Source organism: Ahaetulla prasina, chromosome 1 (genome assembly GCF_028640845.1).
Source record: "Ahaetulla prasina isolate Xishuangbanna chromosome 1, ASM2864084v1, whole genome shotgun sequence".
In the NCBI taxonomy this organism is placed as follows: Eukaryota; Metazoa; Chordata; class Lepidosauria; order Squamata; family Colubridae; genus Ahaetulla; species Ahaetulla prasina.
Genome location: NC_080539.1, coordinates 240,403,487 through 240,419,977, shown reverse-complemented (window position 1 = coordinate 240,419,977; position 16,491 = coordinate 240,403,487). Strand labels below are relative to the sequence as shown.

Here is a 16,491-nt window from a genome sequence, read left to right as displayed (position 1 = left end):
TGAAAGATCCTGGACCACTTAGAGAAAGCAAGATAGAAAGCTGGCCGCCAAATGCAGAAAATATGGAAGATGATCTTGAAAATGGGAGATTGTGAGTTTTAAATATGAAAGCCAACTGGTGACTTTGGGCCAGTCACTCTCTCAGCCCAACTCAATTCACAGAGTTGTTGCAATGGGAAAAATAGGAGAAGGAGGTACTGGATATGCCTTGAGTTATTTGTAAAAATAATAAAGGCCAATATAAATAAATAAATGAATAAATGCCAAAGCGACAAGGGAAAAACGTATCTTAAATCCAAAACAAAGAGAAGGCATGCATGAAAGATGCAGGCAGACATTTCCCAAATTCACATAACTATAAAGGGGGGAGAGGGACTAAAGTATAATGAGGCTTGGAAGAGTCTGTTACTAGAGTCAATGTTGATGCAAGCACTTCAATGTATGCATTTATTTTATTTTATTTTATTTTTTATATTATTTTATTTAAACCACCCCCCCTGCATCTTACCACAGGGAAGCTCTGGGCAGCTTACAATGTTAAAAAGATAAAATTATGCAAAACCTATACACAATGCACAAATAAAATACTATAAAAATACATACAACTCAAGATGGGGAGGGAGAGATTAGGATGAGTGGTGAGAGATGAGATCTGTTATCAATCTATCAATCACCCTCAATGTAGAGCCCCAAGACAATTGGCAGAGCCAGGTCTTTAAGCTCCTGTGGAAGGTCAAGAGAGTTGGAGCCAAACTCACTCCCTGAGGGAAGATGTATGGAGTTAATTTCTTGGTTTGGTTTATATATAATAGAACTGACACAAGTCTTAAATTAGCTCAACCAGAAGATATATCCTCTCAGAAGTGAAGAAATACAGATTTTATAAGATGTAGTGAATGTCAGTCCTTTCTCTACTGCCACAGTTCAGTCTTATTTGCTACTCAATCATAGTTTAACAAGTGGTTTGCCTAGTTTCTCCTTGACTTCCATTATTTCAGGCTAAGCCTCTTGACTTTTTTCGGTTTCTGAGTAAAATCACCTTATAGCTAAAAGTCACTCTTATAGCCAATAAGTGCTAAAAATAAAACAGTGGAAACACCCTGATAGCTAAGGGGCCACATGAGAAACTGGGATTGTTGTGGAGGGCAACTCCAAGTGCTGCGCAGGTGCAGGAAATTGCTTTCCCTCCTCATCCTCCTGCCACCTGAAGGGACACACGGTGAGTGCGCAGAGCTGAACCCGATTTGGCTTTTTCTCTTGCCGCTTGCTTATTTACATTTGATTTCTAATTTCTGATTGACCTTACATGGGCTGGACAGGAACAACCAAAGGGCCTGATGAAGCCTGGCCATTGTAAATACTGAGGTCTGATCAAAGCTATCAATTCCTGGGCCATACCTAGGATATGATATATTGCCAGACTGTTAATAATAATTGTCCAAGCTGAACTAAACAGTTTGGGCTGTAAAACAATAAAGCTAATGACTATTCACTATGTAGTACAACCTTTAGTGATATTGATAATTTATACCTGCCCTGCAGAACTAGAGGCAGAGGTTAATTTCAAGATAAACAAGCTGTCGAAGAAGAAAAGCATGCATGGGGCTACTATATAAAAGACAGCCAGGAACAAGCATTGAGGCAAGTTAAAAATTTGAACTTACTGAATGTACAGGAAATAAAACAAGAATATCAACATGTAATAAGAACCCAAACAGAATTCTGGTAAAGAAAAACATGACATGATAAATTTCTACAAAAAAACAAGGGGAAAGTGGAGAAAGGTAAAGCCTTGCCATATGGGGCTTACAACTGGTACATTTAAAAAAGAAACTGAAGGCTTGGTTTTGGCTGCTCAAGATCAACCTATTCATATTAATGCAATCAAGGCCAGAATTGAAAAATAGTCAAATGCTTCAGAGTACAGATCTTGCCAAGAGCCAAAAGAAAGAGTAAATTATATGCTCACTTCATGAAAGTAGATTGCACAAACTGATTATAAACCAAGACCTAGCACAGACAGTAAAATGGTTCACTGGAAGATCTGTAAAAATGATTACGTGTTAGTAATGAAAAATTGGGAAGGGGGGCAGACACAGAATGAAAAATTAATAGAAAATTATCACATTAAAATACTGTAGGATTTCTGAATACAAACTGATAAAAGTTTTAGTTCATAGTACACCAGATTAAACTGTTGTTGAAAAGAAGAACGTGTGATTATTTAATGTGGTCACACAAAGAATTGAAGAAATTCACAAAGTATCAAAACCTGAAAATTGAAGTTCACAGATTATGGCGTAAACTGTCTGTGGTGGTCCCAGTGCTTGGCACACTAGGTATTGTACAAAAAAATTTTGGACAGCACTTATAATTTCCATTTGTCAATTACAGAAGGCCACATTGCTTGGATTTGCACATATATCATGCCAATACATTATGACATCCTAGGTTTTTTGGAAAAACCTTATGCATATGAAGGACAAAACCAGTTAAAGACCAGCTAAAGAACTGGCAGTTGTGATTTCACATTTTTGTTCATATAACTGGGACCATAAAGTTTTGGGAAATGAGCAGATTAAGATCTTATGGGTCTTTAAGATCCAAAGAGGCATCTTGCCCATGACTGATATAAATATTATTGAAAAGAAAAAAGTCCCATACATTGATTTTTGTATACAGGATGATCCTAGGATTAAGGAAAAACAATTTGAAAAAAATTACAAAATACAGGACTTGCAGATTGAAGCTAAACACTTTTGAAAAAAAAATCCATTGTTATACCAATTGTAATTGGAGGCCTCAGAGCAATAACTAAAAAACCCCTCAATATGTGGATATATTGAATTTAGAATCACCTCGAACCCAATATGAGCAGATAAATTTAATAAAAACATTCAGCAATTTATGATATTGCTGAAGATAAATATTGACAAACAAAACTGATGGCTAATGAGGAAGAGTTAGAAGAAGTCAAAATCAAAAGCATAATGATTTATTATAGAACCAAATAAAAGAAGTAATTCTACCAAATACAGCAATGTAGAATAAGTTTTTTAACTGTTATTTTAGTTTGTATTTATATGTATTTTTTACTTGCCTGTGAACCGCCCTGAGTCCCTAGGGAGATAGGGCGGTATATAAATGTGATAAATAAATAAATAAATAAATAAATAAATAAATAAATAAATAAATAAATAAATAAATTGAGTTCATAAAATTTTGAAATCAACGGTGGAAACTTCATTAAAGCAATCTATACATGGGTAATCCCTTTTATTTGATATACAGCAGCAACTTGATAAAACTTGATCACTTGGATCAGAAAACAAGAAATTAATGACATGTTCTACACCTAAAAAGCCATATTGATCAGTTGTCTTTGGCAAGAGCTAGAAGAGCAGATGATTCCTACAGGTGAAACAAACTATGGAGGAAGAAAAGCATAGTTTGAATGACTCTATAAAGAAATGTGAAGAACTCTTTTTGAAGGAAGTCAATCAAGGAAAGCTCTTGAAAACAAAAAACAAAAAAGGTAAAAGCTGAGTATAGAAAAGGAACAATTGAAAACTGGTATTTTAACTGGAAGAATAAGCCAATGCACAATCAATATTTGAAAAATATAAAAGGAAAAGCCGATAAAAACCAAACATAAGGTTGGTGAAGATTGGGAGTGTTAATGAAACAGAAGGCTTTATTTTAGCAGCTTAACAAGAAGTCTGCCATCTAATTGCTGAAAGAGAAAATTTAGCATGTAACGCACAACACACAATATTAACTTTGTAGTGAAAAAGATGAAACAATTGATTAGCCCACCTGATCAGGGGCTAATCAAAATTGCAGATTACAAGCAGCAGCATGACCTATTACTGTGATAGTGAACCTGTGGCACGCCAGCCGTTACCCCAGCCCAGGTCCCTGCACATGCATGTGTGCCTCCCGCTGGCTAGTTGGTCTTCGGACCTCTGCCCTATTTTGGGCCTGGAAGGCCTCCTGCACCAACCTGGAAGCCAAAACGGCTCAAAGTGCATACACTTGGCACCAGAAAGGTTAACCATCACTGACCTATGATGTCAAAATTTGCCAAATTTATTACCAAGTTGCGAAAATTATTCAGAAGTTTGATTTTGAATAAAGCAAGAACCCCTAGGAGTTGAGAAGGTTTTGGAAAATGAACAGGTTAAGATCTATCGGACTTTAAGATTCAAACAGACAGGCATCTTGTTTATAACATGCCTAATATAATAGTAACTGAAAAAAGAAAGTCTGATTTATTGATGTAGCTACAGTGAGTGATGCTAGGAAAAACAATTACAAATGTGAAATACCAGGATTTGTAGAAATTTGCTGTAACACCAATTGTGTTGGAGCTGCTAAAGGCTTCCCTTGATATTTAGAAATTTTGATGGCAATTCCCTGCCATGAAGTTACTAAAGGCCCCAGGACACTTCCCTTCTCTAGCAGAGAAGTGAGCATTGCTTCAGAGAGAGTACCCTCAAAGGATAAATTAGTATCTGTGCAATATCATTATACTGGAGCCGTATTGTCCATTTTAATTGAGCTATGTAGAAGTATACCACCCTGCATTTTTTTAACCAGCAGGAGAAACTCATTCTGTCCATCATGACACCTATATTTTTTCCCTAAATCTCCAGTCTTTGGAGTGGTGGGATTCTGGTCACGTAACACTTTTCATTTTAAACAGACCTCATTATAGATCTAAATTGCTTTATGGAACCATGGCTTTTTAAATTCTTGGGTTTTTTCCCCCTCTTTTCTCTCTGTGTGAATGACATTTTGGTTAAGATGTGGTTTTCATTAAAAAATGTGAACAATTGCAGCAGGGAATACATATTACGATGCTGGTTTAAACAAGAAATTCAGAAACAACTGGTTTTTCACAGACATTGCTGCTCATTTGTCGTTCTGAAAATTCTAATAGGCAAATCCCATGTGTTTTATTGAAGTTTTATTAGATAGCAAAAGCCAATGATGTCAAATAATGTAGAGTTAGGCAACCTGGGACATCCTAGATATTTTGGACTACAAATCCCATCCATTTCAGTCAGTCTGGCCTGTAGAAAACCATTGGTATCAAAAACACCTGGAAAGTCCCTGGTTGACCATCCAGATTTTAAAGTCTTCGGTTTTAAAATGCATTTACCCAATGCTGACATAAACAGCATCCTTATAAACTAATGAGGCATTTGCTTGCCTTCCCACCCTGTCAGGGCATTCTGGATTATTTCAGTTACTTTCTATGCAACACTTGATTTGTACATTCTAGAGATTTTCTGCATTTAAGGAATACAACCATAAATAAAAAAGAAATCCCATATTCTTAGAGTTGTAGAAATATAAAAGTTGGAAGGAACTTAAGAGATTTTCAAGTTCATGCCAGTGAAGAAACCACTCCATGTGGCTCCACCTCTTACACTGGTTGACATATTTTATTGTCAATAGGTTCTTCTTATGGAACAACTCTGAATATTGAACTGAGACCCTGAATTTAAGAAAATTATGTTGTTATATTTGATATAATTTGTACAGACCCCTCACATCCTGGACATAAACTGTTTCAACTCCTACCATGAAAACAATGCTATAGAGCACTGCACACCAGAACAACTAGACACAAGAACATTTTTCCCTGAAGGCCATCACTCTGCTAAACAAATAATTCCCTCAATACTGTCAAAATATTTACTAAATCTGCACTACTATTAATCTTCTCATCGTTCCCATTACCAATCTCTTTCCACTTATGACTTTATGACTGTATGACTGTAACTTTGTTGCTGGTAATCCTTATGATTTATATTGATATATTGACCATCATTTGTATTGTAAATGTTGTACCTTGATGAAGGTATCTTTTCTTTTATGTACACTGAGAGCATATGCACCAAGACAAATTCCTTGTGTGTCCTTGGCCAATTAAAAATTCAATTCAATTCAATTCAATTCAATTCAATTCAATTCAATTAGGGCCGGGCTACCTACGGGACCGCCTGCTGCTACCGAATACCTCTCACCGACCCATGTGCTCTCACAGAGAGGGACTCCTCAGGGTGCCGTCAGCCAGACAGTGCCGTCTGGCGACACCCAGGGGAAGGGCCTTCTCTGTGGGGGCACCCACCTCTGGAACGAACTCCCCCCAGGACTTCGTCAACTTCCGGACCTCCGAACCTTCCGCCGCGAGCTTAAAACATATTTATTCATCTGCGCAGGACTGGACTAGGTTTTAAATTTATATGGGTTTTAACTGGGTTTTATTGTGTATATTGTTAATTTTAACTATTGGGCTATGTTGAATAAGTTTTTTAATCTGATGTTTTATTTTGTATCCTATATGTATTTTTATTTTGCCTGTGAACCGCCCTGAGTCCTTAGGGAGATAGGGCGGTATATAAATATGAATAAATAAATAAATAAATAAATAATAAATAAATTCAATTCAATTCAATTCAATTCAATTCTATTCTATTCTATTCTAATTTGCCATGCTTGGATAACGTCAGGTACGCTACTAGACCAGACCAGGAAATATAATTATATGTGTTTTCTAAACAATTTAATAGTGATATTAAAGGGAAGGTAATCTCTTGAGTCAAGCCATTTACCCTTTGTAACATATTGTATAACACTGTTTTATTTTTTCTTTTACAACTCTGAACTCCCATTTCTTTATGTAGCTCATTAAGGAACAACAAAAGCTGCAAATCTGAGTCAGCTACAAACAAGAATCATGTCCTTTAGAGATCCAAACAAGATCAAGATAGTCCAAGTTTAAATCATATGCTGAGCTGAAAATCTCCCGAGAGCAACATCTTTTAGTCTAGGGAACTCTTCTTAGCAGATGAAACAGGAGAGGTGGGAATCACATGAAAGGTGAAATAGAAATGAATAAACGTATGTGCACATACGCCTTAATATGACCTGAGGAATATCCTCTCTCCCTCCTCTCCCCCGCCTTGATCAAGTTACTTCTAGGAGGTCAATTTTTCAGATAGTAACTGTAGTGAATATTTTGTCTAATTAATTGAAGGATTGGATAATTTTAGCTTGGGGGTTCAGAACCTCTGTATTCAATGCCCAGGACAGAATTTGTGATACGAATCATAGATTCTAAAACCTGTTTTACATATGGGAAGAGATTATAGATGTTAATATTAGCTTCAAATATTATGATGCGTGCTGTTTCTACTTTTTAATGGCATAGCATATCATTCTACGGATTACAGCAAAGTATGTCAGATACAAGATTTTCTCTTGTTTAAAATACATGGAAACATGCACAAATACAGGGTGAGTTTTAGAATACCAGCTCGGTTCAGTGTTCACAAAACTTTTCCTAGCCATTATAAATTATTATGAGGAAAGAAAGTGCTTAAAACTTTATTTCATCCTTCCCTACAGCCTGCATGAGATTTTTTCAATCTGGACATCTATAAAAACTAATGATGCATGCAGAAAAGGAAAGTACACTACACATATCCCTGAAGTTAAGAAGAGATAAAAGCATTTAAGGAAAAAGAAGAGAAAGACGCACGCGCGCGCACACACACATACACACACACACACACACACACACACATACACACACACACACACACACACACACACACAGAGAGAGAGAGAGAGAGAGAGAGCGATATGGAGAATATAATTTTCATACTAGGAATCTTTCTGCCATTTTTAATGGAAATTCCATTCAACTGCTTATCAGAACTGTTTAAAAGTTAATTATTCACACAACTCCCACCCACTCCCCCTTGATAGTGGCTATATGGTGCGGATAAAAGTCCAAGACTGGTATGGGTCTCCTCATAATGAACTTGCTCACACTATCTTCTTCTTACACAGCTAAGCACAAATTTAAAACATGCCTGCACATACTAAACATATTGTCTGTATATATTGTCACATGATAAAAAAATCTTGGAAACTGGAAATATCAGCAGCAAAGACTGTATCATCTCCCATGATACCATCATGGCCAAAAGAGTTAAGAAGTAAGTAACATCATAAATCAAGTAATTAAAGCTTGAAACTAAAAAAAACCCTGACACATAAATGCTTCTGTTACTAGTAGGTAATTTTCATGCTTGAAATGAAATTCCTAATATTACTTTAATGGTGAATTTTGAACATCAGTATAATTTAAGTGTGCATCTTAATCAGAGTGGTTTATCTATCTGCCTTATATACAGCAAATGTCTAACTTCCAGTTTCTGACAATTTGCATTATGATAATTTTATATGCTTAAGTGAGGGATGGAAAAGTTGATAAAATTGTACATTTTTATGTCTGCAATGGATTTTACAACTTCTGTGAAGTAATGTACCTTTCTTACACATTCATTCTTTTTAAATTCTTCAATTATTGAAAAATATTAATGTTCAATTTCAGCTGTCAGAAATGAAAGCTGGAATTGAACAATATTTAACATTTTCTCCAAAGAATGTTCAGTTACTTAGACTTTAACCATATTCACTGTGGAAGTTAGACTTTTAAAGGAGTCAGTAAGTTTTTTCTTTCTTTTTCTTTTCTTTCTTTTCTTTTTCAAGCCAGGTTTTTGACAATAAATGTGATTTGCCTTAGTTCTAATGCATCTTTTTCCAGATTGAAAAGATAATCTTGGATTTCAGAACTTTTTTCATTAAACGTGCAGTTAGTCATCAATTTACAAGCATTCGTTTAGTGGCACTGGAAAAAGTGACTTATGATTGGTCCCCACCCTTATAACTGTAGCAGCATTGCAGTGGTGGATTTCTACCGGTTCGCCCCAGTTTGGGTGAACTAGTAGTGGCGGCGACGGAAGACTCCACCCACCTGCCGAGACGTCATCTCAGAAGCTCTGCGCATTCCAAACCAGTAGCGTAAGAGGAACCCACTACTGCAGCATCCCCTTTGTTGTGTGATCAAAATTTGGGTGCTTGGAACCTAAGCCAGCATGTATTTATGACAGTTACAGCATCCCATGATCCTAGAATAGAATAACAGAGTTGGAAGGGACCTTTCAGGTCTTCTAGTCCAACTCTATACCATTTGTCTGAAACAACTTCTTCTTAAAAACTTCCAGTGTTGGAGCATTCACAACTTCTGGAGGCAAGTTGTTTCACTGATTAATTAGTCTAACTGTCAGGAAATTTCTCCTTAGTTCTAAGTTGCTTCTCTTCTTGATTAGTTTAGGTACTTCGGAGATCATTTGATCCCGTGGTCATGTGATCACCTTTTGTGACTTTGCCAGCCAACTTCCAACAAGCAAAATCAAGGGGGGAAACCAAATTTGCTTAACAACCACATGATGTGTTTAAAAACTGCAGTGATTTGCTATTTTGCTTAGCAACAGAAATTCTGGTCCCAATTGTGGTCATAAGTCAAGGATTACCTTGTCCCAAAAATGCTTTTTGAAGAGGTAACTGGACTTTCTGGCTTTTCTTTGAAGATGTTCCACTTTTCATCTAAGAAGCTTCTTCAGCTCTGAGCTGAAGAAGCTTCTTAGTTGAGAAGCAAAACATCTTCAAAGAAAAACCAGAAAGTCCAGTTGCCTCTTCAAAAAGCATCTTTGGGACAACCATGACCTGGATGACTGAGAACCTCCATAGATATCAAGAACTACCTGCAGTACAGCCTGTTAATACATTATGCCTTCTCAAAATTGTTGTTTCTGATAAAAGAATTATGCTGGTTATTAATGAAGTGTATGATAGTCATGGGTCAGGACATGGATTCACCTCCCTATATTACAATCTCTGCACAAGAACTGGAGGTTGTCCATGGCTTCGTGTACCTCGGCTCAACTATCTCCGACACTCTCTCTTTAGATACTGAGCTGAATAAATGTATTGGTAAAGTGGCCATCACATTTTCCAGACTTACAAAGAGAGTATGGTTTAATAAGAAGCTGACGGAACATTCAAATATCCAGGTCTAAAGAGCCTGTGGCCTGAGCACACTCTTGTACTGCAGTGAGTCTTGGACCCTTTACATACGACAGGAGAGAAAGTTGAACACCTTTCATATGCACTGTCTTGGCATCACCTGACATGACAAAGTGCCAAATAGCGCAATCTTGAAACGTGCTGGAATTTCTAGCATGTATACACTACTGAAACAGCGACGTCTACGCTGGCTTGGGCATGTCATGAGAATGGCTGATGGTTGGATTCCGAAAGATCTCCTGTATGGAGAATTAGTGCAGGGAAAAGCGCCTCAGAGGGAGACCGCAGCTGCGATATAAGGATATCTGCAAGAGGGATTTAAAGGCTTTGGGAATGAACATTAACAACTGGGAAACCTTGACCTGTGATCATTCAGCTTGGAGGCTAAAGACGCAGCATGGCCTTCTCCAATTCGAAGAGACACTTGGTCGGCAGGCTGAGGCAAAGAGGCAGTCCCAGAACCAGCAAAATCTGGGGGCTAGACAGGGGACAGAATGAATCTGCCCTCAGTGGAAGGGATTGCTACTCTTGAATTGGCCTTTTTAGTCACACTAGATGATGTTTTAGGACCTCTTTCCAGAGCACAATACCATAGTCTTTTGAGACTGAAGGATGCCGATGAATGAATGAATGATGTGGAAGGTGGAGCAGCCATAAAAGCCTCGCTTAACTCAAAGATCTACTTCAACATTAGAAGGTCTAGTTAATAAAAGCTCCACGTACTGGTTTCAGTTGTCATACTCAAGCATACAAAGCCGGAAAACCCTCAGAGCTAGAAAACCCTTTGCAATCTACTTTGGCCACTATATAAAGGTAGTCCTCAACTTACAATAGTTCGTTTAGTGACCATTCAAAGTTGCAACAGCACTTTAAAAAGTGACTTATGACCATTTTTTCTACTTATGAGCATTGCATAGTCACCTGATCAAAATTCAGATGCTTGGCAACTGACTCATATTTATGATGGTTGCAGTGTCCCAGGATCATGTGATCCCCTTTTATGATCTTCTGACAAGCAAAGTCAATGGGAAAGGCAGATTCACTTAACAACCGTGTTACTACCTTAACAACTGCAGCGATTCACTTAATAAATGTGGCAAAAAGGTCGTAAAATGGAGCAAAACTCACTTTTGTCTGGTTTAGCAACAGGAATTTTAGGCTCAATTCTAATTGTAAGTAGAAGAGTATCTGTAATGAGAAAAGTGGGTGCCTTATTTATTTTATTGAATTATGTGGCCAACTCATCTCACTTATTTGCCATTGCCACTTACAATGGCAAATAAATAGCAATATCAATAGCACTTAGACTTATATACCACTTCACAGTGCTTTACAGACCTCTCAAGCAGTTTACAGAGTCAGCCTATTGCCCCCAACAATTTGGGTCCTCATTTTACTGATCTCAGAAGAATGAAAGGCTGAGTCAACCTTGAGCCTGGTGAGATTCGAACTGCCAAATTGCAGGCAGCCAGCAGGCAGCCAAAATAGCCTGCAGTACTGCATTCCAACCACTGCAGCTCTTAAATAAATATATAATACAAAAAATAAAACATATAGTAGCTGGAAATCATAAAAAAGACCACCATTAATATATCTGGGGTTAGTTCAGGCAGTTCAGATCAGTTTAAGGCCTTACAGATGGCAAAACAGAAATGGGGTCAATTTAATCTTTGGGGGATCATGTTCCAAAGGGCAGGTGCCATGGCAGAAAAAGCTTTCCTTCTGGCCTCTGCCAGCCAACCCTCCTTATCTGATGGCACACAATAACCACCATCGCTGCTCATCATTTTAATGTTAGCCATCAAATAAGGGTTGTTTTTTTAATGCTTTGGGGCTGTTTCCTTTTTTTTTCTAGTTTATTTTATTCTGCTCGTAAATGCAGAACTGAACAGCTTAGCCAGGAAAAAAAAAAGAGGAAGCAGAAAAGCCAGAAGCCTATTTCCTTTCATTCTAGTTGATGAAATAAAACAGAAGGATGCCAGGAAGGTGCAGCTTGTGTCTTTCCAATATGTAGAGTCAAGTACTATTGTCATTTGCAAGGACTTTGAAGAACTATTAGAGCAACTAATAGATTTAAACTTAATGTCAACCGCTTTAATCTAGATTGCAGAAAATATGACTTCCGTAACAGAATCATCAGTGCTTGGAACACTTTACCTGACTCTGTGGTCTCTTCCCATAATCCTAAAAGCTTTATCCAAAAACTTTCTACTATTGACCTCACCCCATTCCTAAGAGGACCAGAAGGGGCGTGCATAAGCGCACAAACGTGCCTACTGTTCCTGTCCTATTGTTTTTCTTTTCTTCTTTCTATATATATGCTTATACCTCCTTATATTTATCCATATATGTTTATATACTATATAATCTTTTGTATGATTCCTACATATATTGTTGTGACAAAATAAATAAATAAATAAATAAATAAATAAATAAATAAATAAATAAATAAATAAATAAATAAACTAGAAGCCCGCAGGAAGATTCTTATATTAGCTAGTAGGGGGGGATGCTTATGCCATTCTTGTCCCAATGTATCCTCTGATTTTCTGTTACCTAATTACCTTGATTGTTTACAGAGCTCCACTAATAAGCAGCTGCCATTCTTCTGTGTTTCTGTTCATTATTTTTGGCCTCTTGCATGAAATCTGTGGCAAGGGTTGTTCATGCACATTAGTAGTCTTTGCGCAAGGGTTATGCTGAAAATGTGACAAATAGCACATCTATCTGAAGCAGGTTCATTTTTTTGAACTACTAATAACCAGACTGGCCTGGACTCAAACAGACACAAAGCACGATTCTGGACGATTGATCGGATTTTTGCATCTTCCATTCAGTGAGTCGGGGAAAGACTTGTATTTCACAAAAGGAAAGCTTCAAGGGTTCAATTTGTCTTTTATCGTTTGTAGTTGCTGCTTTCTAGTTCTGTGCTGTCACAGTCTTTACTTTTTCTGTGCCCGTGCTGGGCTTCTTGATTCTTCTCTCCTTCCAAATCTTAGCCCTTTCTGAGGGAAACAGCAAGAGTAACTTTTCTTTCACACCAGCTCTGAGAGAAGGACAGAAATGCCTCTCTCTCTCTCCTTCCTTTCTTCCTTTCTCTCTCTCTCTCTCCCTCTCTCTCTCTCTTTCTCCCCCCCTTTCCATCCTTCCCTCCCTCCCTCCCTCTCCAGTTTCCTCAGCTGCTGCCTCTTTCTCATCAGGCCTGTTATCTTAGTTAGTGTTTAATTGATTCCTGGGCTTTGGCTCTGTTGATTCAGCTTCTTCTTTACGAGGCCTCTGGTGGAAAAACTCCCAGGCAGCCATCTTTTCTTCCTCCTTTCTCCTGCCTCTTCCCCGTTTGATTGGCAGCCGGGTTGTCCTGACAATGGGGAAAGGACACATTGGGAGGGGGAGGGAGGAAGGAGCAGAGGGGCTTTTCATCTCTTCAGGCAGTCCGTCCTTCCACACGATTGATTACTAAATCTATTTTACAGTAAGTTATATCCCACAGAATGGAGTAGAAGATTTGTCATGAGATAGCACTTGAATTAGGCATTGGCACTGTTTTTCTTTTACCCTGACACTGCTTTGAATGTTCAGCTGGAGCCCTGAAAAATCCATGAGGAGCATCTCTAGCTATCTCTATTCCCCCCCCCACCCCCACTCCCTATTTTGGCAATAAGCACAACAAATATTCATTACTCCCATCCTCAGGGAAAATACTCTTTGCTGTGTCCTGCAGGAGGAGGAAGCAAGGAAACCCTGGGAAGTTCAGCACAATAGGATGAGTGCAGACTGGATGAAAATTGAATGAAAAATATTTAATATGGTTATATAGCTATCTCATCTTTGTCTTCCTCTGATAATTCTGAAAGGGACTATCCAAACTAAGAATGAGATGGGACCATCTCGACTATCGTATCTTAAATATGGGGGTGATGGTACTGAGCAACCAGCTAGGAAAAGGATGTTATTTAATTAATTTCAATTTTTCATGTCCTTATGGAAACCATTTGATCAGGTTTGTTGAACAATAATTGCCTCTTTGAGTTCTTATAAAATAAGGGTTGAAAAGCTCAAAACAGTGAACATCAAATGTAGCAGGTACAATTATTTTTACAATGTTAGCATCCATCTTGAAGTAAACAAGGTATTATGGAGAAAGAGGTACCGATAGTAGCATTTTGTTGTAGAAAGCACATATTGGATTTCAGTATGTAGTATAATACTGTGCAGGGCAGTTACACAACTAGGGCAAAAGTAAACCATCTGATTTAAGAAGCACAGAATACAGTCACACATTTAGTTCTACAACTGGTAATCAGCAATATTCTAAACATAAAGATGTCTGCTTATATATTGCTGCAAATATGTTGTTATTTTTTTAATGAAAAACTTCTATATAAGAATATTGATTTGAGAAACGTTTAAGGAATCTTAATTAAGTTACTGCAAAAAACATTCTATTTAACTGTTAACATAAAATAATTATTCCCTCAATTTTCTTCTGTTTTAAAGAAATTTTCTTTGGGTCAGATCCATTTGCTACAGTCTGGTTTACGTACTATACATATTTGTGGTGGTCAAAAAGATTCTGAACATAATAGCAATTGCACAGATTTTAAAAAGAACCAACCATCTGCCCAGGGAAAGAATATGGAGCTGATTTTGGAATCACTAAAAGCGATAAACAGTGCTGTGTTATGAAAAGTGTGTAAAAAATGTCCTATGATCTCTGCTGTCCTAGGACATATATGCAAACATATTCTTTGTTTTGCAATTAATGGAAACTGCCATTAATAGTTTCACATGATGCCATTTATAGAATGTTATGATTTTTCAGTTTTATTATTTTTTTAAAATACATTCTGCTTTTAATACTTAAACACTATCAGCTGCCTAGAGCTGTTTGTTGTGCTCTGATAACATTTATAAATAAATAAATCTTATCTCTTACAGCCCTTATACATGTGACTGTAACAGTTACATGAATATTATTTCTTGCTAGCAGACATGTTCCAATGTACTTTGCTTGCCCTCTTATTTGCACATTTTGTGCTTGATTAACTAGAGGTGGTCAATATGAACACCAGCTCTCCAGTGAAATAGTGTTGCTACTTTTATTTATAGATCAGAGGTTAATCAAACTGGTGATTTCCTAATAGTTCAAGCCAGCAGAAGCAACTGATGAAGAGATTTAATAGGGTCCCCAGTTTTTGGGTAGTCACGTTTAGAATTCCAGAGTGGTGTACTTTCAAACCAGCTTTTTGGTTGCTGTGACTGTGAGTTTCTCCCTATTAACCTTCCAGATATCAAGGATGCTGTCTACTATTTGTGCTTTATTTATTTTTTTCTGAACACTTAGCCCTAAGATCCAAGCACCCATCATTTTATTCTCAGAATAACTCTGGATTTTAAAAAAGGATTCACTATATTCTGCGAAATAAAAATGATGCTTAAGAGTGTATCTACATAGTATAGCTGCTCTTTTTTTACACACATTCACACAACATGTATTAATAGCCTTGTGGCTGCTAAGGCAGATGTCATCTGCCACACTGATGCCCGTGATGAAAGTTCAGTATGTCTATTTCCAAAAATAAATAAATAAATAGATATGACTTTAACTATAGAATAGGAACAGAGTTCACGGCTCATTGGCTTCTTTTAAACCGTTTAAGTATGGGACTTATGTGTATGTCTCTGTGTTGTATAATACACTATTGAAGCAATAACCCAAGATTATTGTTTTACTTATGCCATAGGGGATTTATAACTAAAAGTGTTAGGGCTTGACATCCAGTCACAATCATGCTGCAAAAGGTAAAAAATGATACAATAAAGAGTAATGGCAAATGAGATTTTAGAAGTGATGGCTAAAATTCATCTGTCACAACAGAAATGGGATTAATACATTTCCGTGCACAAATGGTACAGTACCTTGTTTGTTGTTCTTCATTAAATCAACCAACATTTCCCCTCCAGTTCCAAAATCATTTGTTTCATGTTCTAGCTCCATTTCGGTATCACTGCTACTGCTAGCAGAGTAAGTGCATACTCTCAGTGCCCTGTCCTGTACAAAACAACATATAATTCCTTGACTCAAAACAGAAAACATTTCACCAAAAGCAGTGGTTCTGGAGTGCAGGCAAATAAGGTGAGTCCCTTTTTATCTTTTTCAGCCCAAACAATTTATTTAGCTGCTGCCATTTGCTACCGATTACGCCATTAAATGTCACAATCCCTGAACTTTCTGCCCGCACAACCTAAATATTAAAACCAGTTTGTGCACAATCTAGCTACAGAATCCACCTTGCTTTAATGTTACAACAAAGCATTTGAGTAAAAAGGATCCATGAAGAATTAGTGGCAACCCAGGAATTCAGAGTGGGTCATTTGCCTGTTTTTTCTCTGGGGTATGAAATAGTCATCCTATCAAATCCCTGAACTGACAGAAATGGAAGCAAACATTACTCCTGAGTGAGGAATACTTTGGGAATATTTTGGATGTTTCCTATATTATAATTTTATTGGTTGGCATTTATATTTTTATTGTTTTAGAGA

The 16,491-nt window shown here is 37.2% G+C and overlaps 1 protein-coding gene across 9 annotated transcripts in view; it reads right to left on the bottom strand.

Moving 5' to 3' along the window:
• The window catches only part of NCKAP5 (NCK associated protein 5), a 638,109-nt gene that overhangs the window by 47,453 nt on the left and 574,165 nt on the right, over positions 1 to 16,491 (bottom strand). For 7 of the 9 annotated variants that reach the window (XM_058194176.1, XM_058194167.1, XM_058194203.1 and 4 more), the window contains 2 exons: positions 15,868 to 16,000; positions 11,077 to 11,136 (listed from right to left, as the gene is read on the bottom strand). In XM_058194176.1, the coding sequence (XP_058050159.1) occupies positions 11,077 to 11,136; positions 15,868 to 16,000 (193 nt within the window). The remainder of the gene's footprint in view (positions 1 to 11,076; positions 11,137 to 15,867; positions 16,001 to 16,491) is intronic. The other 2 variants (XM_058194193.1, XM_058194185.1) reach the window with 1 other exon arrangement.